Source organism: Podarcis filfolensis, assembly GCF_964270895.1.
Source record: "Podarcis filfolensis genome assembly, chromosome: 1".
NCBI lineage: Eukaryota > Metazoa > Chordata > Lepidosauria > Squamata > Lacertidae > Podarcis > Podarcis filfolensis.
In genome coordinates, this window is record NC_139604.1 from 91641499 (window position 1) to 91668476 (window position 26978).

Below are 26978 nucleotides of genomic sequence, written 5' to 3' on the forward strand. Positions count from 1 at the left end.
TGATGAGCAGCGCAACCCCAGAGTCATTCGAGGCTGGACTCAACTGTCAGGGGTCCCTTTACCTTACTTGATTTAGGGTTAGGCAGCTGCTAAGCCCATGAGCAGTAGCATACTCCTGAAAAGCAAGGGGGGGGCATTTTCTGTTGTAGAAACGGTTTGCTCCCTTTTTTATTATCTTGCTGTACACTGCTTTGATGGTTTCAGGCTGTGAATCAGTTTAAATTAAAGGAATAGCAGTAAATGTCGCAAGAGAAGGCTTGAGGATATGGTGCCAAAGCAGCTGGAATCTGGAAAGCTTCTTGAAGGGTGCCTGGTATTTTAATTTGAATAGCAGACGTCATCACAAATTAGTTTTGAAATCTCTGTGAGCTTCAAGACCAGGGAGATGGGTGAAGTTCTCATTGCCCCTAGATTGTAGGTGGTAACTTCAATTTGAGTTGCTGGATAGATCAGTCACAAAACTCTTGACAGCACAATCTGGTCAATCACAAGTCCATCATAGATAAGATTTATTTGGCAAAGTCCCATTAAGCTCAATAAAGCCTACTTCCGTGTAAATGGGTATAGGATTGCAGCTTCCAAGCTGAAGCCTCCAGAAGGGCACCATTGCGGTTCCCAGCCTGTGTGTGTGCGGGCGCACAAATGTGAATAATAATAATAATAATAATAATAATAATAATAATAATAATTTATTTCTACCCTGTTCATCTGGCTGGGCAGCTCCCAACAAAATATTAAAAACACGGTAAAACATCAGACATTAAAAACTTCCCTAAACAGGGTTGCCTTCAGATGTCTTCTAAAAGTCGGGTAGTTGTTTATTTCTTTGACATCTGATGGGAGGGCATTCCACAGAGCGAGTGCCACTACCAAGAAGGCCCTCTGCCTGGTTCCCTGTAACCTCACTTCTAATAATAATATGCATAATAATAATAATAATAATAATAATAATAATTTTATTATTTATACCCACCCATCTGGCTGCTTTTCCCCAGCCACTCTGGGCGTCTTCCAACCGAATATTAAAAACGCAATACAGATAGGAACATTGCCACCCGACCGCACCCCCCCACCTCTTTCCCCCTTTTCTTCCTAATGTCTCAACAAATGAAACTGATTTGTAAAAATGTTACAAGGAGATATAGATATATATATGGGAGAGAGACATTGCACACACTTTTGTAAATCAAGAAAATATTTAATAATAATAAAAAAGATGAACAAGCACCAGGAAAACCAATATAGGACTTTGTGTACCAAGTGTCAAAAAGTAGTGCTTTGAAGCACCCTCATGTCTGCCTGTGTTCCAAGCAAGCTGTGCTCTTTTCCAATTGCTACCAAAGTCCCCGAATGCCATCTCCCTCCTCTTTTTCAGAGGGTGATAGGGTGGCATTTCCTGAATGACAATAGGCCCCCAAAAAGCACATCTTAACAAAGAGATCAAGAGGCTGTAACTACAAGGGGGGAAAACACAATACAGCATTAAACATTAAAAACTTCCCTAAACAGGGCTGTCTTTTAAAAGTAAGACATGGGGTGCCAAACTGGGTCTTTGCCCCAGGTGAAAAAAAGGCTAGTTTCACTCCTGGGTTGAGTAGATGGCCCTTGAGGTCACTCCCAATGCTGCAAATTCTATGATTCTAAGTTCAGTTGACCTTTTCCCTTCAAACATAGGCAACTCCTAGGGACACTGGCCCCCCTCCAGGGCCGGATTCAGGTTTGATGAGGTCCTAAGCTACTGAAGGTAATGGGGCCCTTTCTATGTCCAGCTGTCCTTCGTCAACAACAAATTGTTTCTGCTTTTTGTGTGTTGAATATATGCTATATGGTAATTTATGGACCTAATAGGTATCTAGTATATGTGCTGCTGAAGCGAGCACAACCTAATAGGTATCTAAAGCCATTTGCACGCAACAAAATATGTATTTGATCAAAGTAATTGTTGAACTGAAATAAAATGAATAGTTTTTTTCCCTTTAATTTTTTGGGGTCCCCCAAGAGAGTGGGGCCCTAAGCTATAGCTTGTTTAGCTTCTACGTAAATCCGGCACTGCCCCTACCCTAATAAAATATTTGAGGGGGTCGTCCCCCCCCCAATTGAATGGTGCGAGTGCGCCGCCTCTTGCGATTGATTATGGAGAAGGGGCTTTATGTGCCCCCCCCCAATATTTTATTCAAGTTGTCTTCTTTGCCTCCAAATATGTGCAGTTACAGATAGGTAGCCGTGTTGGTCTGCCATAGTCAAAACAAAAAAAACAAAAAAATTTTTTTCTTTCCAGTAGCACCTTAAAGACCAACTAAGTTAGTTCTTGGTATGAGCTTTCGTGTGCATGCACACTTCGTCAGATACTGATATCTGACGAAGTGTGCATGCACACGAAAGCTCATACCAAGAACTAACTTAGTTGGTCTTTAAGGTGCTCCAAATATGTGCGTGCCGGAGGGAAGCTTATGCAGGTCGTAGAAAAGCTTCCCCTAATGAAACACAGAGCTAAAAAGCGCCACTTCCTCGCGCTCTGCATCTCCCGCCCGCTTGACAAGCCGTGGCTGCACCGGCGCCCTCCTCTCCCGGCAGTGGAGGAGCGTTCTCCTGAGCATGCGTGTGCGATCTCCCGCGCATGCTCAGTGTCGCCCAGGACCAAATTCGCCTCGGTTTCCAGCGCTGGGCGTCGGGTCAAGTTTTTTGGGCGAATCCCCCCCTCCGCTGCTCCTCCCCCCCGCAGCTGGTTTCCGGTGGGGCCGCGGCGGGGCTCGGCTTGGAGATTGGCAGGTCTCCTAAGATGGCGGACGCAGGCGACGGAGCCGGAGGGATGGCTGGAGCGGGAGGCGCTGCCCCCGCTGCGAAACCCTCGGAGTTGGCCAGGGTGAGATGCCGCCGCCGTCGCCGCCGCGTGGGCTTGGCAGCCCTGTGGGCTGGGCGCTGGGAGCCTCCCCGCCAGCTTGTGCCGTAGGAAGGGGGGAGTCTGTTCCTCGCGGGTAACAACGCCCCACGTCGCCCGCATTCGCGAGGCTGCCGGCTGCTTCCTTGCATGTCTGGAAGGGGCTCTTCCCCGGAAGTGCTGGGGGTCTGGCTCCTGCTAATCCCCAGTTGCCCGCTGCTCTGCAAACGGTTAATCTCTGCCCCTCTGTCAGGTGTTGGAAGTGGGCACCTGCACGGTGTGCCACACAGCATGCATGCTCCCGTTTAAATGACCGGCAAGAATTAGGACCTTTGCTTCGCGCTCCTTATGGTGTCTAAAACAGGCGACTTGCTATGAGCCGCAGCTGTTGTCTTAAATGTGAGCGTCCCCTCCTCTCTCCCGGTTTTGAGAAGATCTCTTGAGCCGCGAACAGGGAGTTAAAACCAGTTAAAATGAGGGTTTTAATCTAGGGCAGCGGTTGTGATCAGGCAGAAGATTTTGTTAGTTGGCAGAGAGGAAAGGAAGAGGGCTGAGTCCAAAGATCTTACCTTCTTCCTCCTAATTCTGGTTGGGCTTAGTGGGTTGTTTTGGGTTTTTTTCTTTTTAGGCCACAATAACACGAAGAAAAGATTAAGCCACATCAAACTCACAGGGTCTGATATGACATAGTTCTTTTAAATATGTTTATGATAGTGTGTGTTTATTTACAAATGGCTCCTGTGCGGTGACCAGCAATGCCATTCCCCCCCTCCACCAGTTCTCTAGTTAACGTTTTAGTAAAGCGCCTAACCCTTTCTAAATATATTAATTTAATCTCATAAACACTTTCAAGGTGTAATAAACAAACGCAATGCTCAGACTGTTCTTTTTTTTATATAGTTAATTTTGGTTTTATTCTGTCTACTGTCATTCTAAAAGTGCATCAGTTTAATACATGTTGATACTGATGCTATTGACACGTAAACAGGCAAAATACATAGACAACCCAAGGACTTGCAGCTTAACAGTATGAAACAACAGTTCAAGGAAATAGTGGATTTTCAGGAAGTGCATATGCTGTTCTGAGTAAAAGGAACAGCGTAGCCAGAATTTATATGTCGTGTTTCTAGGCAAGACATTCTTGGAAATAGTGTGAAACAAATTTGGCAGGATTTTTCATTAAATGATTTCTTCATGGAAAGGAGTTAATGTGTAAAAGCCAGAAATAGAAAAAGAAAGTGGACTGGTAATAACCAAATGTGCAGAATGATAGGCAGACCTAAATGTGCAGAAAGAGAAGTGAAATGATAGGACTGGAAGCCTGAAGTGATAAGGAATGGAGAAATGAGCAGAAGGTACCTAAAATGGATCATTATTATTTGAGTTAGTGCATATACTTCTTGTTTAGCATTGACTTTTCATATTCAAAATTGGTTTCAGTTTCTATTTAAACAAAGCAAACTGCATTCCAGTTCCAGCCATTTCTTTCTCTTTTGAGCTGTCTGAACTTCCAGAGCAACTAAACTTAGTGAATACCATGTCAAATGTTTTCATCTTTATCAACAGGAAAGGTGGCAGTATCATAACCTAATTTATTGGCATAAAGGGAGATGGGTTGCAGGCAGCTGGGGACATGTGTTGTCCAACTTACCATGTCAAATAAGAAGGGCACACACACATATATTCTGTTTATTTCTTTAAAGTGCATGTGAGCGGGAGATGATTGGACACGGATTCATGTATTTTTGAAGGGAACTATAACTTTATCAACTATCATATGTATCAGACATGGGAAAGGAAAACATCAATAGAAAGGCACTCAAAGTGGTCTGGGGTGATATTAATTATTTGAATCTATTCCAGTCTGGGTTGAGGCTTGTGTTTAGAATAGAAACGGCCTTGGTTGCCTTGGCAGATGTCTTATGCTGGAGAATGGATATGGGAAGTGCAAGCTGATTGGTTCTCTTGTTGCCTTGAGCTCGGGCAGCTCTGAGTTAGAGTAGCTCTACTCCTTCTGGAGGACTCCTCCTGGCAGATGATGCTGGAGACTTCTATACCTATGGCTCAGAAGGTGCCTCAAAGTTTTCCCTTGTACCCTGTGTTATTTACATACATACAAAATTTTATTTGTATGCCACCTTTCCATAGTTCAAACCATGCTCAAGGCATGAGATTGCGAAAAGAATACTGGTTGGGTTGCATGCAGTGTCATCAGTACGCAGAAGGCATGCATGTCTAATCCACGCTTCCCTCTATCCTGATGAGCCTATGGACTTATTGAACTGGTATTTGAAGAAAGTTTTAGGGTGCATGAGAAGAACAAGCTGAAGCTTAATTCAGACAAGATGTGGGCTGCTCTGGATAAGGAAATGGATTGATCCAGATGGGGGTATGCAACCAGCTCTGAACTACCCTGAAGGACAAAATTCACAACTAGGGACTTACTTATTATTTAAATAATTCTAAATAATTATAATTCACAACAGCTGCCAATAAATAAACATTCCCTAGGGGGCTTACAACAAAGTATCAAAAACAGAATATACAATAATAATTAAAACCCAACAAGGTATAATTATTGTTCCATTTAGAGACGGCATAAAGCAGTTTACAGTCCAGATTTAAAACAGTTTTAAAACCTGGGGGAATTAAAAGGTCTTCATCTGGTGCTGAAAAAACCACAAAGAAGTTTCCAGATAAGCTTGTCTAGGGTGGGTTCTCCTGGACTTGGCATTGTAGACGGAACCACATGTTGCAGTGATGGTGACGATGGTGACAGTGGCTAGGAGTTCAGATTGCCAGTTTAGGCTTGTGTGCAACCATATCTAGAGAGGATGGACACAGTCCTGGCTTCTCATGTGGTAGTGATGTTCAATACTGTAATTCACTCGGGGGGGGGGGGCTGCCTCTAAAATCCAGAATCCTTTGTAGTATTATTGGTATGAATTTGATGCTAAAGTGGTATTAAGTATTTTAGCTGGTTTTGATAGTTTTATGCTTCTCTGGTATTGCTATTTATACTCCTACAGTTATTTTATTGTTGTTGGATTTTATCTTTTTGCCTATGTGTATTGTGGTTTTGGTTTTTATGGAAGCTACTTTGTGAGAGGACTTTTTTAAAAAAGAAAGAAATCTGTTTTATTGGTTTTCCATAGTGGAACAGTAAACAGAAATAAAACAAAAGTTGGAGTACAGTTTGCCAATATGTCAGTTTCAGTTCGTAAAATTAAGGTACATATGATATTTTAAGGTTAAATTAAGCTTCTCCATAACAATACACATGCCACAGGCGGCTGTGGTAGCAGTACTGCCTTGTTAATGTAATCTGTAAACAATGACCACATACTGAAGAACTTATCCTTCTTACATTGTCCATTTATCACATTGTCCATTTATCACTCTGCCACGCTGAGGCAAGCATTCAGAAAGTGCTGTTTTCTACACATGAGTAAACCAGGAATGTAAAGTAAGTCTTCCTCATGTTTTCCACCTGAAAGCTTTTCCATTCTGACAGCAGCTATCGGATAGGAAACCAAAGCCTAAGAAGTAATCTCAGAATTGATATCGCCCTCTGATATCAGTTTATGATAAATTATAATAGAAATTTCAGAAAAGATATTTTGCCAAAATTATTGTGCCGGGGTACAGTCCAACAACATACAGATCTGGGATCCCAAAGCATCACACACCCTTCAACATTTTGGGGATTGATTATGGGTGATTTGAAAAAGTTTGGGTGGGGTCCAATGCCAATTAAGTATAGTTTTCATGTGAGAGAACCTTTGTCCTAAAAGATGGCCAACCTCCTCTAACTTTAATTAACTAATTAATCCCATGTGAAGAACAATTTTGTAATACGCAGTGGCAAGAGGGATGTTGGAACCATTAATGACCCTTACAGAGCATCTTAACTGTGTCTACTTAATTAAATGGGATTTACTCCCAGGTTTAGGTTTGCAGCCTTACTAATAATCTTGAAACATGGGTCTGAAGATAACAGCAGATTCTGCAATTTATAGCAGCTTTATTTTTGATGTGCACAACACTAGGAATCTAGTGTTGGAAATAATAACAAGTTAAATATGAAATTAAAATGAACTATCTTAATAAAATGTTGCCTGTATTGATAGGATATTGAAATAAGAAGTACTAATGCCTTAAATTGCTTTAGTTTTTCAAAGAAAGGCTAGTATGGGGACAGTGGTAAGAGATCAGTTCAAACTTTATTGTCTGTAGCATCCTGTTTGGTAAGGAGGATTTTCAGTGCATCTGCAAATATGTAGTAGAATGTGTAGTACAATGATAAGGGTACATAGTTTACAATATGAGATAACAGATTAAGAAGGATCGTGTAGACTTGCACAATATTTAAATAAAGTGCTAGCCCATTCATTGAATTTGTTTTGCATTTCCTCATGGGATTTAAAAAGGATCGTGTAGACTTTATTTACCGTAAATAAAGTGCTAGCCCGTTCATTGACTTTGTTTTGCATTTCCTCATGGGATTTAGCATGTTAATATTGATTCTGCTGAAGGCACATTATAAGAGTATAGTTATTTTTAAAATACAGAAGTTAATAAGCAAGATACTTATTGTCTTTACTGATGCAAATCTTGAGTAAAATTGAAGGGGTTCAGAGAAACTACATTGAAATTAGACTTTTTCAATGTTTCTACTTTGCATTTCCACATAATTCAATATCAGAAGCTTTTGTAAGAAGCAGAGAACATGTATCTAAATGAAGAGGAGAGGACTTTGCCCTGTCTTTGCTAGCGAGCTTTTCAGTGAGCTTTTAAAATGAAAAATATTACAAGGTGAAACTCGTGTAATTTATTTTCTTGCTGATTTTGGAATTGTGTCCTCTTCCCACAGTACTGATTGTACTGTGCAGTGTGCCAGATAATTCAGTGAAGATGGCAGGGTGTTAATCAGAGATGGCTTTATGAGCTAGGATTGATTATAGGCTATTATTTAGCTATTAGGAAAAGGTGCTGCCTTTTCATTTTGGCCTTTGATGTTCCACACATGACTAATATGCCTGCAGGTGGCCTAGCAACTTTTGTTGACTAATTTTCAAGACTATTTTAAACCCTAAAAAAACCAAGGGCAGAGTATTGAACAGAATGCGTTTGTCCAATGATGAGCCTTTTGTTTGAAATCTGATGTGGAGGCCTTGCTCCCAAGTGTTCACTCCAGTATGTTAGCCTGGAATCATTATGACATGTAAGGTAGTATGGTGCAGTGGACTTAGACTGGGAAGAGCCAGGTTTAAATCTTTGCTCAGCCACAAAGCCAACTGGGTAACTTTGGGATGGTCAGTCTCCCTCTCAACCCAACCTTGCAAGGTGGGTAAAATGGGAATAGAACCACCATATGTACAGGATAAAAAATTATCAGCAAGCAGTACTTAAAATTGTAATTTGTTGGCTGTTTTAAATGATGTAATTATTATTGTTTTACTGCTGTAACATAGTACTTCAGATGTTACAGCTTTCCAATTATGTTAACCTCTTTATGAAAGAAAAGTTGTATAAATATAATACAAATACAAACACTGAGGATTTCCACATGTGATCTCTGGTCTTGATGGAAGTTCTGTGGAACAGGAAACATAGCACCTCTCCCTTGGTAGCAGGTCATGAGAACGCAAGTGTTCTCCTGGATCACATCAGGAGTTTATTTACTCTAGCCTACTCTCAGATGCCTCAGATATACTTAACAACCAAGCATGAACAAAATATTATTTCCTTATTGTTTGCCTTCAGCACTTGGTATTCAGAGTGGCTGAGTGGGGAATTGAACCCTTGTTTCCCCTGCCCCAGTCTGGCACTCTAGACCATCCTTTCTATGGTGATATATATATATAAACCAATACTTTATCTGTTATTCTGGTCTTTTAACAACTGATATATTGGGATCAGCCGTATTCTTTTGACTGTGTTGTAACCAGCTCTGGCACCTTATGGTGAAGAGTGGGTGAGAAATGCATCATCATCATTATTGTCATCATCATAATCAGAAACTATTCCTTGGTGCCTTTGGGGAAAATGTTGGTTGAATGGCATATGGGAGTATGTTTGTAAATCATGTATACATGCTGACATCTAATTTTATGACTTTTTGTAGCCACAGTGATGCTCAACCTGGCTAAAGCTAACATTGCTGCAATGGTAGAGCATGAGACTCTTAATCTCAGGGTTGTGGGTTTTGTTGGGAAACAGGGGGTTGGACTAGATGACCCTCATGGTCTCTTCCAACTCTGCAATTCTATGATTTACAAGTGGAGCATTTTCCCACTTGTTATATTGCATGCCAGTTGTAATCCTGTTATGAACAGTTATAGCCCGCTATTAGGAAAGTGTGGTTATGCTGATGAAGTTGATTGTAATGGGAGAAATGCTTCTAGAGTATTGTATCATGTGAGTCATCCCTCTTGTAGCTTCTCCTGATGCTTCATAGCTGTAAAGATCTGAGGGTGGGGGAAGAAAAGGAGGAGCTGAGGACAGCTAACTCATGCCTGTAGCTCCTGAAGGCTTTTGGAAATGGCAGCTTCAGAGCTTTTGTCCAGGACTGAAAGATGGAAACATATATCGCCAGTTCTTAAGCATCTTCATTGATTACCGGCCTCTTTCCAAGTACAATTCAAAGCAGTTACTTTTCTCTTTAAAGTCCTGTACTGCTTAGCTTGAGATCATGATACATGAAAAAATGCCTGTTCATGTGCTCCGATTATCTGTCCCCCCCCCCCCCGCCAATGTCTAAGTATACTTTTGTGTTTCTTGCAGTGGTGGGACGAGAAGCTTGACTTTCATACTGCCTTTCTTCAGCATCTGGCAAAAGTTGTTCCGGACATTTATTTTGATGAAATGGATCCCTTGCCAGAGAAGGAGGAAGAAATAGCTCAGATGACCATACTTTACCCTCTGGAGTGGTATCTGTTCGGTGAAGATCCAGATATCTGTCTAGAGAAGCTACGGCAGAGTGGCACTCCCCAGCTCTGTGGAAAGGTGTTCAAAGGTGGAGAGACAACATATTCATGCAGGTGAATAATTACACTCTTGCTCGTCAATATTTCCTACTGTTATGTGACACAGCAACATGCAGATTGCAAAATAGATTTGGTGCATCACGTATTTCTAATACGTTTGCACTTTCTGAGGATACTAGTACAAGGTAATAGTCATATAAGGGCAAGCGCTAACAGGGATAGGGGAAGAGGGGAGTCTTGCAACTTAAAATAAAAGGGAAAACAATGGTAAAAGCAGATAAACTTCCATTTAAAAGTCATGGGCACAGCAGCTGGGCCTGGGACATGGGGAGTTGAGAAAATCCCTGTTACTTACATCTAGACCCCCAGCTCCCAGTATTGCTTCTGTGTGAGGTGTAGCGCTGCAGCTGTCTGTTGCTGTTGTAATGCATTTGTAGGTGGGGCTGCCCTTGAAGACAACCTGGAAACTTCAGTTAGCGCAGAATGTGGCTGTCAGATTTTTAACTAGTGTAACTAGACTAAATCACATTATATTTATTTTGCAAAAACTGCATTGATTACCTGCTTGCTTCTAAGCCCTATGCAGGATACTGCCATTTAACTTTAAGGCCGAAGGTTCAAATACCTGAAGGAGTGCCTCTCTTTATATCATCCTACTGGAGTCTCAAGATCTTCAGTTAAGGCTTTTCTCTGTGTACTCTTGCTAGGGGAAGTACATTATATAACAAAAAGGGAGAGAGCCTACTCTGTGCTGCTCTGAGTTAGCAGTACTCTCCCTATAGAGGCATGGCTAGCACTGACTTCACGATTTTTAGGCACTAGGTCAAACCTTTATGCATTTTAAGTTGCAGTTTGTGTAGTTCATGTTGGTTAGTCTGCTATGTTGTTTTAACTGCTTCTAAATAGTTTGTATACCACCTGGTATCTGTGAGCATGAAGGGTCTAAATATTTTTTAAATAATAAATATTTTTACAATAACTTGACCGCTATTATAACATGGTGACTCAGGTTCGATAGAGAACTGAACCGTAGTTCAGGTGCATGGAGACAAGTCTTGGTGAGCCTTGGGGTTGCACATTTCCTCTTCTTCATGAACAAGAGGGTGAAAGCTTCTGCCTTTACTTCTGAACAAACTGCAGTTCCATGTTAAATAGTTGCACCTAATATTAAAGCCAAAATATTAATATTGAATTTGTAATGTTCATACTTTGACTGAAAATGAATAGAATGTCTAAAACTTTGCTACCAGCATTGCTGGAATATGGGAGGTTTGTGGTGTTTTGGAGAGGGTGGTTATACAGTGGTTTCTTACTTTCATTGCAGAGACTGCGCAATTGATCCAACTTGTGTACTCTGCATGGATTGCTTCCAGAACAGCATTCACAAAAACCACCGTTACAAGGTAATAAAACGTATACTTCACAATAATTTGCTAGAGCATTTCTTTTCTTTTTAAAACTTGCTTTTATTATTTTATTAAATATATAATAAGCAAGACTGAGTATTTCAAGAATTCAACAAAACGTAAAGAGACAAAAAACCCCGTATTTTTCACTCCATAAGACTCACCAGACAATAAGACGCACCTAGTTTTTGGAGGAGGAAAACAAGAAAAAAAATATTCTGAATCTCAGAAGCCAGAACAGCAAGAGGGATTGCTGCGCAGCGAAAGCAGCAATCCCTCTTCCTGTTCTGGCTTCTGGGATAGCTGCGCAGCCTGCATTCGCTCCATAAGACACACACACATTTCCCCTTACTTTTTAGGAGGGAAAAAGTGAGTCTTATAGAGCAAAAAATACGGTATTTTTAAAAAAGTGTACAAAAGAAGCAGTGTGACAGTATTCCTAGATAAGATGTAAACAGCGAATCAAAAACTCATCTAATCAAAAACAGCACCAGATGAAATCAAACCTAGATGGAATTTCTCATTTGTGTGACTGTGTTGTTAAACAAGCTAAAAAACCACCAGACAGCTGCAAAGTCCAATGAGTCCACTTCCCCTCTGAGAACCTGGAGTTGGTGGGTCAATTTCTCTGTTGTGGCTATAAGTAAAGCTTTTTATAACTGGTTTGTAATAGAGTACATAGAAGGGTCTTTCCAGCCTTGAGTCATGACTAAAGGGGCAGCTGTTAGCAAATGAGTTATCAGTATCTTGCTATGTAAATTGGAATTATCTCCTACAAACGTGGAAAGTAAGCACAACCTAGAGAGACTTATAGATCTTTGGTCTGGTGATGGTGCTGAGTTCAAAAACCACTGAGCCTTTCACATTGCAACTCCAGCAACAAAATGGGAAGCACCCTTTTAGCACATGGCTTAAACGTACTGGGGTAAAAACCATTTCTGTATTTAATGAATTTTCCCTACCAGAGCTGAAACTGAAATGAAAGGTTTAGAGGACCACATTCTAGACTATTGTGAGAGATCGATTTCTAAGGCTACATCAGCCTCCCCATGCTAATCAAAGGTTTTCAAAGGGAGAAAATTGAAAGTCTAGAAGCCAGAGCATAAAGTGTTGAAACAAGTCCCTTCTGAGAACCCTTGGATACCCTGAGATTCAAATCTCTTCAAAGATCTGCCTCCAGTCTGTAATTCCTCATCTTTAATAAAATGAGAGATATGTTTGATGCTCAACGAATCTACTTTTTGCTCTCGCAACTTGTTGCACAAGGCTAGTTTGTCTACTTCCTTATATTGAGGAAGAAAAGGCGAGGGAGTCAGCGAAGATGGAGAGGAAACCAACTTCCCTCTCCATCTACACCAGACACTCAGCATACAACTAGTTCCCCAGGTTTCGCCATAACAGCCATAATCTTGGTTGGCAAGGGAGAGCAGCCAGCCAGGAAGTTGACTCCGGGCTCTCGATGGCAATCCAGCATTTAACGTCATCAGTGGTTAACTGTGGGATCATCTGGCATAACTGCATCACATCAAAATAAGTTTGTAGGTTGGGGTAGCCCCATCCTCCTGCTCTTGACTTGGCAAATGAGAGATGTAGCAAGTTTTGCTTTACGGGCCTGCAAGATGAACATGTTGAGAGCTGATTACCAGCCTTTAATAGTTTTACTTGGAATTAAAATAAGGAGCACTTGGAAAATGAACAGGAGCCTGGGCACAGCAACCATTTTAACTTTGGCTGCCCTGCCCTGGGTCAAGAGGTTTAAATTCCTCCAGGCTCCAAGGTATTGTTTAATCTGTTTAAGCATCGGTAAAAAATAAATTTAAGCAAATCATCGAAATAATCCCTTATGCTTTCTAATAAGGGTTATACATAGTGAAATAAGGTTATGCAAAGACGACTCAAATTCATAGGTTTGTTTTCAGGCTCTGAATAAGTTTTTAGTTACTAGTTTATGACTTGGGGAGGACTAGTTTAATTGCTTTCCTAAATTCCAGACTTCTAATAAACTTTGACTAGGTGTCTTAGCAGTTGAATTCTTAACATATAGACTGAGATCTAAAGAACACTGCAACTTTTTCCACTATTGAGAAGGGGTTGGGGGCTTGTTTTTCTTGAACAGCAGGCTCCATGTCACATACCCAAACCATTTTTGTAATTGAAGACTTACCAAATCAATTTGTGAGATGGCGTGGGGATTTGTTGAAAGAAAAAAGTAAAGTGATATACCCAAGCCCTTCTACACACCTGCAGTAGCTTTGTAGATCACAGCGGTGGTTGTGGACATTGCTCGGACTGCATTGAAGGTTTGCCTAGCTGGTGACATCTCGGCCTATGTCTACCACTGCCTCTCAATTCACCTAACCTCTGAACAAAAGGAATTTTGAGAGTTTGATGCAAATTTCAACTCCTATCTCCCCGGTTACTGCTGAACGAGTTCAGCCTGTTTTCTCTTGGTCAAAGCGTTTAGTTAGCATAAAAGTGTGGTGCATCATAAAAGTATGCAGTCAAACCCAAGAAGCTTTATTGCAATTAAGGAAGGAAATAGAAGGAATAGGAAAGAAAATGGGTAGAATACAAAGGGGGGGCGGAATCCTTTGTATTCCTCAGATCTGCATCATCCATGATGTTAAGTAGATGGTAGTTTTTTCATAGAGATCAATCCTCATTTTTACTGCTGTAGGATCAGGGAGTGGGTTGATGGGAGCAGGAGAATTGTTCAGTCAGGTATGGTCATATGGACTCTAATGCAAGAGTATGGAATCTGAAGCCTCCACCTAATTTCACACTGGTGAGGAAAGCTAAAATGGAAGGAATGGTGGAAGGAGTCATATGGGGCAAAGTTTCAGTGCTTGGAACATGGCATGTCCAACACATAGTCAGAAGAGCACCTGGGAAAATGGGATGCTGAGTTATGATTTTGGCTTCTTTTGAATAAACCATAAACTAAAGTTTCCTTATGTTTCTAAAGCACCAGTGAAAACTTACGATCTCTTTGTGGCCCTGCCAGAGGAGGAGGTAGGGCACCCAAGTTTGAGGCTCGCTATTGCTCATACACATGATGCTAATACATAGTTGAGCATAGTGTTCTAAAAGGGCTTTGGGTGTAACTTTTTGTTTTTATTTATTTAATATTTATTTGTTTGTTTGACGGTGTAACAAAACCAACACCCAAAACCTCAAAGAGGTTTACAAAAAGGATAAAACAATACAGTCATTTGTAAAAACAGCTATTTAAAACATTCAGATAATAAATAAAATCAGTGATAAGCGAAAGACTGATGAAAATACATGGAAACATTCTACGTATCTGAGTAGACTTGCCTGTTTTTAGCAGGTTTGAAAAGAGTACAATGAAGAGGCCTGCCTTACATCTGTAGGCAGGGAATTCCAAATTGTTGGAATGCCACAGAGATTCATTTCTTACAAATGTGGAACGAGTATTATGTGGCACCTGTAACGGTGCCAGTATCACAGAATGAAGTGGTTGAGTGGGAATGTATGGGGGAAGGCGACCCCTCAGGTAAACTGATTCCAAATCATGTAGGGCTTTTTGTACTAATAGTAACACCTTGTATCTGATGGCCTTAATTGTTTCAGATGCACACTTCTACTGGAGGAGGGTTTTGTGATTGTGGAGATACAGAAGCATGGAAGACTGGACCGCTGTGTACAAATCATGAGCCTGGAGCAGCAGGAAGCACGGAAGAGGTAACACACCTGCCTGTAATATATTGGAAAACAGATATTGTAAGACCTCACACTTCATGATGTACTTGTTGCTGTTATGGGAGTGTATGTTAAGATGAGAGGCAGTATAAAAATATTTTTTAATAAATAAATAACCGCTCACTTATTTTCAGAGTGCTGCATTTATATATTTTTAAGCTTTTTATTAAATTCCCATTATTCAGATTTTTGTAACAACAGTTGGAGGAAGAGTGTTCCTTATGTTCAACAGATTAATATTGCACAGGATTTCTTAATTCATATTAGCGTTTTCCCCCCTGTAGAACGTGGAGTGCCAGTTGAATGAAGAGCTAATAGCGCAAGCAAGAAAAATGTTCCCTTCAGTGATAAAATATATTGTAGATATGACTGTTTGGGAGGAAGAGAAGGAGCTGCCTCCAGAGCTCATAACTAGGTAAGTGATGTGCTGGAGTTGGTGGCAAGTGTTTTAATTGCCTATTAGTGGTAAAACCTTAGAAAATAAAGCAGAGTCATTCAGTTACTTAGTAAGGAAAGCCAAAAGGACTAGTCAGACTAGAGAGAAGCATGACAGCATTTGAAAACAACAGCAATGATAAGGGACAGGAAGGTAGGAAAGTGACGGTCTGCTGGCATTATCTCTGATTATCTGCAGAATTATCTCTGATACTACCAAGGACTTTCTTGAACCATAATTCAATAATGTTAACTTTACATGGGGAGGTGAGCTCACATTGTGGATGGGAATTAAATGAAGAACTATTAAACAATATAGAAATAAGAGAGAAAGGTAAAAAAAAAATGAAAGAATATTTTAAAGTCAACCTCAACCAAGGGGTAGATGAGAAAGTGGTCTGGGATGCAAGTAAGGCATTTTTTACTTCTGAATCAGTAGCTATTCTAATGTAAACAAGAACATTATTTATGTAAATCAGAGCTTAAGCAATTCCTCCAATTTTTTCTACTTAATGGCTTACATTTGTTTTGTTGCCCAGTATGTATGTTGGAGTTTATTTTAGTATTCTCTTGTTAGAATGACATTTTGGTTTCCTCCCAGTAGAGAGAAGCTGGACAAATACTACTGTGTCCTTTTCAATGATGAACATCATTCTTATGACCATGTTATCTATAGCCTACAAAGAACTCTTGGCTGTGAGCTTGGAGAAGCCCAGATATATACTGCTGCTATAGATAAAGAGGTTGGTAGTATGCACCATTCCTGTTACAACTGTACCATATTGTAGCCCAGTTGAGAGAGAGCCAATTTTACTGTTGTGGCCTATAATTTGCTTCCATTACTTAGCAAGGAAAGCCAAGATGCTTCATAAGTGGTAGGTGAGAAAACAATAAGAGTTATCAGCTAATACAGTCAAACCTCGGTTTTTGAACGTAATCTCTTCTTGAAGACCATTCAACTTCCGAAACATTTGACAACCGAGGCGCAGCTTCTGATTGGTTGCAGGAGCTTCTTTCATTCAGACGGAAGCTACGTTGGACGTTTGAGTTCCGAGGAACGTTCGAAAACCAGAGCATTTACTTCCAGGTTTTTGGCGTTCAGGAACCGAAACGTTTGAAAACGGAGCCGTTCGACAACCAAAGTTTGACTGTACCATGTGGTTGTGGGTTTGCCACATTCCTGCCACCGTGTTCTGTAACAATTGTGTTTTGGAGATAAGGGTTTATTTCCACGGAAGAGAAGAGAGAGGAATAGAACGTCACCATTTCCCAACAGTATTGGCATTGCACTGCCTCTTGGTGGAGCATGACAGCATTTTCCTCTCTCCGAATCAATATCACTTGGTGTGCGATGTTGCTTGTGGCACTCCATATTGTGATCCTACTTTTCCAGGCAATTATACGAAATATATATTGAAAGGAGTGTCTTTTATGAAGGAAAATCTCAGCAGGAATATGTATATGTATAGCTGTGACATCTATATCTATCTATATGTAGATTTGGGCAATGAATCATGAGGGAAGGATTCATTGGGATGAATTGGGCCATGCAGTAACACTCTTCAGGGTTAGGGCCTGTCTTGAGAGACATGAAGCTGCCTTACACTAAGCTAAGGCATCCCATTGGTCCATCTTGCTCAGTATTGTCTGCAGTGTTTGGGGACAGCTCTCCTGGGTTTAAGACAGGCATCTTTTTCAACCCTACCTGGAAATTCCAGGAATTGAATCTGGGACCTTTGGCAAATGCTCTGACACTGAGCTCTTACCCATCCATGGAAATTGAGCTACACACCACAACATTACAACTGGGTCAGTACAAACAATATTCTAAATGCGCCCACACCATAGGGTGCATCAGTCTAGTGAAATCTCCAAAGATAAAGAGTTGAAACCATGCAATATCATTAGCTGCTTATGAAACAGTTGAACATCCTTAGTTCAGTCTTGCCTTTGTTTACATATTGTTATAAGATCAAGTTCTGCCATTACCTGACCTAAATATGTCACTTCTTCTAATTATTCAGGGCCGGAAGGCTGTCAAGGCAGGATCATATGCTGTTTGCCAGGAAGCAAAAGAAGAGATTAAGGTAACTTCCTGAAATGTGTCAAATATACCCAGTTAATACTGAATAATTGTTCTGTTCCTTTACAGATGCAAAGACTTCGAATCATTCTTGACCTTTTCAGATTTTTCTTATCCTACATTTTTTGTAACATTTAATCAATTAAGCTTCAGACACTGCGCTCCAACTGTTCCAGCTGTCCTCTCTTTTCCTTGTTTGGAAGAACAAATGGCATGGTAGAGAAGATGACAGGAAAAAGTAGGCAAGATCAAAGAATCAGTTAATATCCTCTCATTCTAATGTCATTTTTCTCTTTTTATCTTCTAGAAACATTCGAACAATGTTTCCCAAGGTCCCCTAAATGTTAAGGTTCTTCATGCTGACATTATGGCTCACCAGAAATTTGCTCTGCGTCTTGGTTCCTGGTTAAACAAACTTATGAGCTACTCAAGTAAGCGCCTTAAATTGCTCTGTATCATAATCAAATGCCAAAACATTGACAAGAGAATTCTTTCCTTAGCAGTATATGTAATTGCAGGACCAGTCTTTCTTAAATGTCCAAAGCTATTATTGATACTAAAAATCATTTTTCATGTGCAAACATTTTATACTAAGGATTTGCATCTTACAAAATGTCCAGATATAAAACTCACAGATGTGTTTGGGAAATATTCCCATTCACTTGAATTCAAGCCTCAATTTCCTTGTGTTTTTCTGAGGTACCAAAAGAAATGCCATTCTGGTCTTCTTGTCCCTGGCTGACCCAGAAATAAATATTCAATTATATGGTGATGGCTAGCTGGGGATGTTCTTGTAGGCCATGTTCCTAATTATCAATTCATGTGCTCCTCATGGCTGCTTTTAATTCAGAATAAAAGTGGCTAGCATAAATACCATGAGTTTGCTTAAACTTGTTTTAATATTATATTTTAAAATTGTTGTAAGCTGCCCTAGGACCTTACGATGGAGGCAGGGGTGAAAACTGAATAAGTAGTCATAAGTTATTGGTGTTGTTTGTTCAAAGCTGGTCCAGAATAACATCTCAAATATGCAAGGCAATAGTAGTTCTAGAAACTTTACACTCTTATTTCAAAAGAAATAATATTGATTGAAAGATAAACATGGCAATACAGGGTCGGCGATGAGGTGGGGTCCTTGCAAATCTTAAGGAATTTATATATTACATCTGAAGATTTATTGGCAAAAGTTTTTTTTAATCAAAAGAATACAACATTTATGCAGGCCACAATCATTCCAGTAACCCATCCTGATTATGTTATTCTATTTTAGGTGACTTTCGCCAGATCTTTTGTCAAATATGTCTAAAAGAAGAAATTGATTCAGAGAAACCTTGTCTTATAAGCACATTGATGCTTTGGGATGCAAAACTTTACAAAGGTAAGTTGAATTGATGTTAACTGAGCTTCTTCACAATTAGCTGTGATGTATTAAACCTTCAATGTCTGCCACTCAGTTTAAGATGAGTGATACTTTGATATTTGGAAATAGTCTGACAGCTACTTTTTAAATTTTTAAAAAAGATTGATGTCCAGGCTTTCAAACAACTGGACTCTACTTACGTATATTTGGCAATTGTGTATATTTCGAAATGTAAGCACTTACTGCTATTACTTACTCCATTATTGAGATAAACATTGCATTTTGTAAAATGGAACAAAATATTCTTATAATTAGATATTCATTCTCTTTTTCTTATGGGAGTAAACATGAACCGTTGAATTTTTCAGGAGCCAGGAAGATCTTGCATGAGCTAATCTTCAGCAGTTTTTTCATGGAAATGGAGTACAAAAAAAGGTTTGCCATGGAATTTGTTAAGGTAATTTATCTCTCCTGTTACTTTTCACCCTTATAATAGCATGGTATGTTTTGCAAAGCCTTTTTAAAAAATTATTCACTGCAGCATGCCCAGTGGGGCAGAGCCACAGCAATATGGCAGCAGCATCACTGCCACTCACTAGGAGGCAGAAGTGAGATAGGTTGGGGCAAGGTGGTGGACTGGCAAAAGCATCAAACTGACTGTGCTGATACACCATGCAGACCCAGTTTTGCTGCTACGTTGACCTCTGGCGAACTTGGCTGGGGCTGACAGGAGTTGGGCATCCAACTCTGTATCCAGTTCTGTAAACTGCCCTGTGATCTTCGGATGAAGGACAATATATAAATTTAATAAATGATGATGATAATGTTGTTAAACCCCTTGTTTACTTATTATTTATTTTAAGCATTTGTAAGTCACTTTTTTGGCACATGTTCAAAACTGGTAATAGAACAATAAACATACAGAAGAGATTAAATTCTTCATTAAATGAGTTCATTAAAGCTCCTCCCCAAAGAGAAAATTCAGTGAGATTCAGCAATCATTAGCATCACTCAAAGTTGAATTTTGGGGTGGGGGTGGGGAGACTTTTACAACAAACTTCATCAAAGTCCTGAGGTAGAAACAGTGTTCATCTAAATGACTGCCATTGAATTAATGTGCTCAAAGCATCTACAGAGAAGATTTCCCCATTCTTTGGCCGATAAGATCACTCTGTTACCTTGTGCCAAAGATGACTTGCCTGTGCTGTACATTGAAAGTGTGGGAGTGTCCAACCGCCTACTGCAGTCATGGAAGACACGAGCAGAACCATGCTGCCCAGTGGTCCAAACAGAGTCCTTCTTTGTCTTAAATTTAAAAAGGAAAGAACATTGGTCCGTCACCGTTGGGTTATCTGGTGAAATAGTGTATGTTCCTGCTGGGAGGCAGGGATTTCACTTACCGTATGCTCTCCTCATGATGCCTCTGGCCTTAAGTTCCTGCCAGGCAATCACCTTTTTTGCGTTTTCTTCTCTTCACAGCATTACAAAAAACTACAGAGCGAATACATCAGTGATGATCATGAAAGGCAAATTTCTGTGACAGCACTTTCGGTTCAGATGTTCACCGTTCCTACATTGGTACGTACAGCCAATCATCCGAGTATATAAAGAACTTTTTGTATTGTGTTAATCGCAATACTATTAGGTAACTTGGACACTGCAATAAATTTTCCAAAGAAAGACTTGGTTGAATTCTGCTTAAGATACATTGCTTATTTGTATTACTATCTGACTTGGTCTGGCATCATACAGTGGAAACAATAAACAATATGTGAGGAGAAATCTTGCAAATAACCTTTATAGTCGTTTATGCGTTCATTTTTTAAATAAGCAAACGTATTTAATTTTTGTTTCAGTCACTGTAACCAAAGGGGCAACCATATCTCTGTATTCTACTTTTTTCCTTTTGTCCAGAGCCTATAATCAGCCTTCAGTACAGCATTATTATAGTTTGGATCCCATGAACCACAAGCAGTGTCATACTTACAAAATAAGGCCTTATTGCCCTCTCTTCTGTGCTGAAGCCCACCCCAAAAGCCAAATTTTTGGTGGTGTGCTGACACTGTGTAATTTATTTATATGCTTGCTTGATGGTAGAAAACAAACAAACTCAAAGCAATTTTATTATTTAAGCCTTGCTGGTAAATTTAATTTGCAAAGACAGAAGACAGTGATGTGATAAAATATGCTCTGTAACCCATCATCCCTGTCCAAGCTGGCTGGGACTGGTGAGAGGTAGAGTCCAACAAATCCAGTGGTCCAGTGGTTCCCTGCGCTTACACTGTACTTCTGTAGTACTACCTACATAAAGCAGCAATACAGCTGAAGGTTTTACCTTTTTTGAATAAAATAGAAAATGAAATACAAACAACAATTGTTACTGCTTCTCTCGCAGGCCCGCCACCTCATTGAAGAGCAAAATGTAATCTCTGTCATAACAGAGACGCTGCTTGAAGAGCTCCCCAAATATCTGGATAAAAATGGCAAATTCAACTTCCAGGATTACAGCCAAGAGAAAATGGGTCGAGTATATGCAGTCATATATGACCTCAAGTAAGTGTTCTTGTTTGTGGAGATGAGTACGTGCTTCATTAGGCAATAATATTTGTTTTATCCTGCCTAGCTCTTTACGTGTTGCAGAAACGTGTTTGTGTCTGGGATAATCATCGCAAAACATGCCACATTAGAACTGAATCATATTGTGGATATGCAACTACAACCTTAGGCAAATGAATATAAATGAAGCAATGCCTGGTCAGGCTATTCAGTGTCTCAACCGAAATTTAGAATCATGGTCAGAAATTAGATTGGCCATTTTGTCATTCTAGAACCAATTACTGGCACAATTCACTGGCCGTGGAGAATAATAATTTATGTGTCTGTCATTACCACCATCAGGGCATACTTCCTTACTATATGTTGCAAACTGATCAATATCTATTAAAAAAACAATCTATCTCTTGTGTTGTGTTTTATGTCACCCTTTTCTGGGTAGACCTAGTGCAGACACAGTTGTGCAAGAGGATATCAGTGATCAAAGTCAGCTTGTTCTTCCACATTTCAGCCAGGCTGTCACTATTTCCAAGAGAGAGGAATCATAGAATCATAGGCTTCTAGAGTTGGAAGGGATCCCGAGGGTCATCTAGTCCAACCCCCTACAATGCAGGAATCTCAGCGCACAGTCCCCCATCCAATTTGAATCCATCCTGGACCCTGCTTAGCTTTGCAAATGTGTTAGCCATTTTATTGCTGCACCAGTGGGTATTTCCTCAAAGGAGTTCCAAAATCTTTCCCAGCCACATACGATTCCAGCCCCATACCCCAATTTAAAGCCTGCTTTGTCTGGGAAAGACTTCTGAAATTCAACTTTTTTTTGCAACAGGTATATTTTAATCAGTAAGCCTACAGTGTGGACAGACAAACTGCGAGAGCAGTTTTTGGAAGGGTTCCGTTCTTTCCTGAAGATTCTTATTTGCATGCAGGTACAGTATATAATATATACATCTCTAATTTGCTACATATATATATAGCTACTGTATTATGAACCTGCCCATATGCCCAATACAATATTAATGTGCTGTCCTAATATGATTCATAAGCATTCTTCTCAGATGTTTTAAAGAAAATCAGTTTCTTTCAGGTGAGTATGAATTAACTTTATTCAGCAGAGCTCTGGATTTTACAAACACAATTACATATGTATATAATTTGGGATGCTATTAAAACACACACCATAACTGCTTAGAGTTTTCCTGTTGATTAAGCAGTAAATAAACCTTATTAATTAATTAGCCACACTGTAGAAATATAAATGGCCTTGTTTTAGTTGGTGCTTACCTCTGTTTGCTTAGACTCATGGTTTGAACATCTGTCTGATACAAGCCTCAGTTTAGTCACATACTGTTTGGGGCGGGGATATCATTGCAGGGCATGGAGGAAATAAAAAGGCAAGTTGGTCAGCACATTGAGGTGGATCCAGATTGGGAAGCAGCCATTGTCATCCAGATGCAACTGAAGATTATTCTCCTGATGTTTCAGGAGTGGTGTGCCTGCGACGTAAGCCTGTTTCAATAGAATTGCAGCATTATCTGTAGAAACAAATACTTGTTTATGGAGCAGACTCAAATCTTTGGAGGTGCCTTGTGAGCATACCACTCCCCATGACCTTGACAAGCCTGGTGCTTCAACTTTAACCCATGAATCTTTTTTTACCTTGAACTCTTAAAAGTTTACATATCAAAGTGGATCTATAGAATCGTTATACCATATAATCTTCTGTTGTCCATTACATTCGGCTTCACGGTCCAAGTTTCTGGCCCCATATTTATCGAGAATAGCTGATAGACCTCAGGAAGCCCAAATAATATACTTATTAAACGACGAAGATACAAGTAGATCCCTTGCAGTCGCTAGATACCTGATTAATGTTTTATTTCAAAAGAGGAGAAATGGATCTCTGTATGACTCTGACAGCTTAGCTAAACTTAAGTACCATCAATAAGTGCCAGAACTAAGACGCATACCCCCCAAAATCTGATGGATTTGAATTGCAGTTTACATAGAGGGAGCTTATTGTGTATAGTGTTTACTTAACTGAAGTAAAATTGGTTTTATATGGGTGTTTTAATTTTGGAACTGTTTAAATTGTATTGTTTATGGATAAATTTTGATGTATTGTTTCTGATATGGGCCAATGGCCGCAATAAATCAATCTATCTATCTATCTATCTACATATCAAAATTTTGCTATGATAATTTCAATTGATACTTACTCGGCAGGATCTGTGGAAGTATTTGTATTTAGCAAAAAATAAAATAAAATGAAAGAAGATTTCCCTCCTAATTGAAGCTGGATGCGATGCAATTGGCCCATCCCCATACACAAGGGTTTAGTTCTGGGGGGTCTGCAAAATCGCACAGAGCCAGGAACCCCTGGAACTGCCCTCTTGCAAGGTGGAGGGTTGTTTACCAGGCTCTGGAAAGGTAATAGGAGGTCCGGTATGCGAGGCGGACTTTCCATACCAGCCTCGGATGCTTCCAGAGCCCTCACATCTCATTTCCAGAGGCTGGTAAGGAGGGCGCCACCTTGCTTGCCAGACATTGGGAAGACTGCTCTGGGAGCATCCCAGAGGCTGGTAAGCATGGAAAACCCACTGGGTGTGCAGGGAAGGGAATAATAAATGGGGGGCAGGAAATGGCGGGTTTCCCCCATTCATTCATTTATTTATTTACCTACCAACCACCAACCCCAACCCTTGGTGTAAGGTTGCAATTGCGTATGTAAAGTGAACATAAGTTCTGGGCCCGCTGTATATGATAAACAACATTGAATAGTGAGAAGATACAGATTCTGGATTCGGCTGATGATCTGAATCTTTGCTAAACTTGTTGTTTCAAAATCTGTTTTGAAAGTCTGCTACTTATTTTCACAATCCTCTATATAGAAAGCTGAAAAGTGGCTTCTGGAGATGCAGATCATTCATAAAGCTGTGGAGTTGAAAACATATAGTTAAGCAGCAAAGTATCTGAAAGTCATCTGGAAAAGACAGTTCTGTTTTTATATTTACCAGAATTGTGACAGAAGAAAATGACTAGAAAGTTGTTCCTAAGAGATGCAACTGAACAATCCATATTCTCACAGGATGATTAGTAACCAATTTTCTTAGGAATTAGGTTTATTTTAAACATATAGCAATGCACAATTCCATTGCCGCTGATCAAAAATAAAATGCATGACCCGTATTAAAACATAGAAATGAGACAGTAGGATTTTTTTAGCACAGTTAAATTGAAGTAGAAAAAATAAGGCTGTATATTTAAATATAATAATAAAAATATTGTCCATTCTAGGAAGCACTGTTGGTGACTGCTTACAAGGAATGCCATGCAACAGTATTGAGATGTAGTGCAAGTAATTATTCATGGGACAAGACAGTGATTCATTTATGTGGCCATACTTTGGAAAGCAAGCGCTTCAGGGTGTCTGCAGATCCTGTCAGCATACATCTACCATTGTCCAGGATGCTTGCTGGTGAGTGTCCTGCTCTTGCAGCTTATGAGAATTGCAGTCAGTTCCTGCTCACATTTTGAGAAGCATTCTGAACCTGGAGGTTGTTTTTAACTATCATGGATAACAATAGCTACTGTAAGATCTCTCCTGCGTGAATTTTTCAAATCATCTTTACAATCTAAGCTCATTTCTGTTCTTTTAAAGGAAAAAAAAATATTTTGCTGTTCTGAATCTGCTTGCCAGTCAGATTGATTGGGTGACTGGCTTCTAATACAGCAGAGAGCAGAAAGTATCTCTTCACAGCATGTATAAATTTATTAGAGCTTGGTGCATATAGCATAGTAAGCCAAACTATGACTTACCTGGACTGTGAAAATGTGCAGGCTCCCAGAGAGGATCTTGCAGCTGCTTAGTTCCTCCTGAGTCCATTTTCTCCCACACTTCACTGAGCTAAGCCAAAGCTCTCTGAAACCTGGCTTGTGATTAAGCTCTCTGGCCAATGTTGGTTCTTGGCTACAGATTATAGTTGGTGAGGAGAGAGCTTAATTATAAGCCTGTATTTAGACAACAAGCATACAAATGCATCTTGTAACTTACAAGCATTACTGTTAATGTATTTCCTAGGTCTGCACATACAGTTGAGCAAAACTGATGTAATCTCCAGACTCCAAGAATTCATAACATCTGTAAGTATCTCCACTGGATACTCAATAGTATTTGAAAGTTCAGCCAGTTATGAGAGTCATTGGGGTCTAGTGGTTAACTTGTTGGGTCTCCCTGATCCAATTTCAGGCTCAGTTCCCTACCCAGTGATGAAAATCACTAAGTGAGCTTCAGCCAGCCATTCCCTCTAAACCTAACTTGCCTCAAAAAGTTATTCTGAGGATAAAAGGGGAAGGGGAAGAACCAGGTATGGCGTCTTGAGTTCCATAGAAAGAAGGTGGGATATAAATGTAGCAGAGAACTAATAAAGGATACAAATAAGCTCTTAATGGCAGGAGATCTTAAACTGCAGTACCCTGCTATGGGTAGTTATTGGCTGCTAAATATAAATAATTATTCTGCAAAAAAAATTGATGCTGTTTCCCATCAATAATTGACAATACAGAATCATTAGTCATTTTCCTTAAAGAAGGCTAAAGGTCTATAGTGGCTGAACACGGAATGAATACTGACTTGACCTGGCTGAAACCACACAGTGCAGTGTTAGAGCCTAGCGTAATAAAGTCCAATTAAATTCTGCCTCTAACCTTTTGTTGTATTTTTCTTTTAACGATAGCAGAGAAAATCCTGCCCCCCCTTTTTTACTAACTTATCTGTAGTGATTGATTTCCTTATGCAAATGCCGGTTGTTTTAACACAATCAATTTTTAAAAAAACCTTTAGGAAGAATTCCAGGTGCAGATGTTGGTGGAATATCCTTTGCGTTGTCTAGTATTGGTTGCTCAGGTTGCTGCCGAAATGTGGAGAAGGAACGGGCTGTCTCTGATAAGCCAGGTACCAAACCAAATTTCACTACAAATATATTCTCACATGTAGTGCTATATATCCCACAGAGGATAAGTTGCCAGTATAAGTATTGCAAGCAAATTAGTGGACAAAAACTTACTCCAGGGCTTATTCAGTAGGTAGAAAGGGTACAATAGGTACCTTGGGCCAGTCACCAACTCTTAATAGAGTTGTTTTGAGAGTACAAGCAGGGGATTATGTGTGTTGCTTTGAGTTCCTTGGAGGAAGGACAGGATAAAAATTTGATAGATAATACTGTAGATATTATATTTGTCTGTCCCTAAAGTACAAGACAGAAATGATCCTGAATAGTGGGGGCTATAATTCAAGAGGAAATAAGGGATCTCCTAAAATTCAGGAAATCTTCTGTGAGTGAGAGCTTCTTTCAGTGCGGAGTTGGAGAAGGGAGTCACCTTTTGGCCACTTTCTGCTGGTCTTTCTATAGATTGTAGCCAAGAGGTTTTATCATATGCAGTTTTAGGGGATATTGCCAGTATCAGAAATGTGCTAGCTGAAAACTTTTTATAGCAAAGTTAATGGTAGGAAGGAGTAGTGTTTTGCTGAATTGAATGCCTATGCCAAAGA

General features: G+C 39.9%; 1 protein-coding gene across 2 annotated transcripts in view; it reads left to right on the top strand.

Annotated features, from left to right (window-relative positions):
- Positions 1 to 2612: 2612 nt before the first annotated feature.
- UBR1 (ubiquitin protein ligase E3 component n-recognin 1) overlaps positions 2613 to 26978 on the top strand; it is a 57683-nt gene continuing 33317 nt past the window's right edge. Inside the window, exons 1-17 of one of the 2 annotated variants that reach the window (XM_083606145.1) lie at positions 2613 to 2863; positions 9665 to 9921; positions 11192 to 11270; positions 14868 to 14978; positions 15281 to 15411; positions 16036 to 16174; positions 17456 to 17518; positions 17822 to 17945; positions 18785 to 18892; positions 19243 to 19331; positions 20354 to 20452; positions 21270 to 21427; positions 22257 to 22356; positions 22802 to 22930; positions 24725 to 24905; positions 25509 to 25570; positions 26271 to 26381. In XM_083606145.1, coding sequence (XP_083462271.1) covers positions 2618 to 2863; positions 9665 to 9921; positions 11192 to 11270; positions 14868 to 14978; positions 15281 to 15411; positions 16036 to 16174; positions 17456 to 17518; positions 17822 to 17945; positions 18785 to 18892; positions 19243 to 19331; positions 20354 to 20452; positions 21270 to 21427; positions 22257 to 22356; positions 22802 to 22930; positions 24725 to 24905; positions 25509 to 25570; positions 26271 to 26381 — 2187 coding nt within the window. In that variant the 5' untranslated portion in view covers positions 2613 to 2617. Of the gene's footprint in view, positions 2864 to 9664; positions 9922 to 11191; positions 11271 to 14867; positions 14979 to 15280; positions 15412 to 16032; positions 16175 to 17455; positions 17519 to 17821; positions 17946 to 18784; positions 18893 to 19242; positions 19332 to 20353; positions 20453 to 21269; positions 21428 to 22256; positions 22357 to 22801; positions 22931 to 24724; positions 24906 to 25508; positions 25571 to 26270; positions 26382 to 26978 lie in introns of both variants that reach the window. The other variant, XM_083606144.1, reaches the window with a different exon arrangement.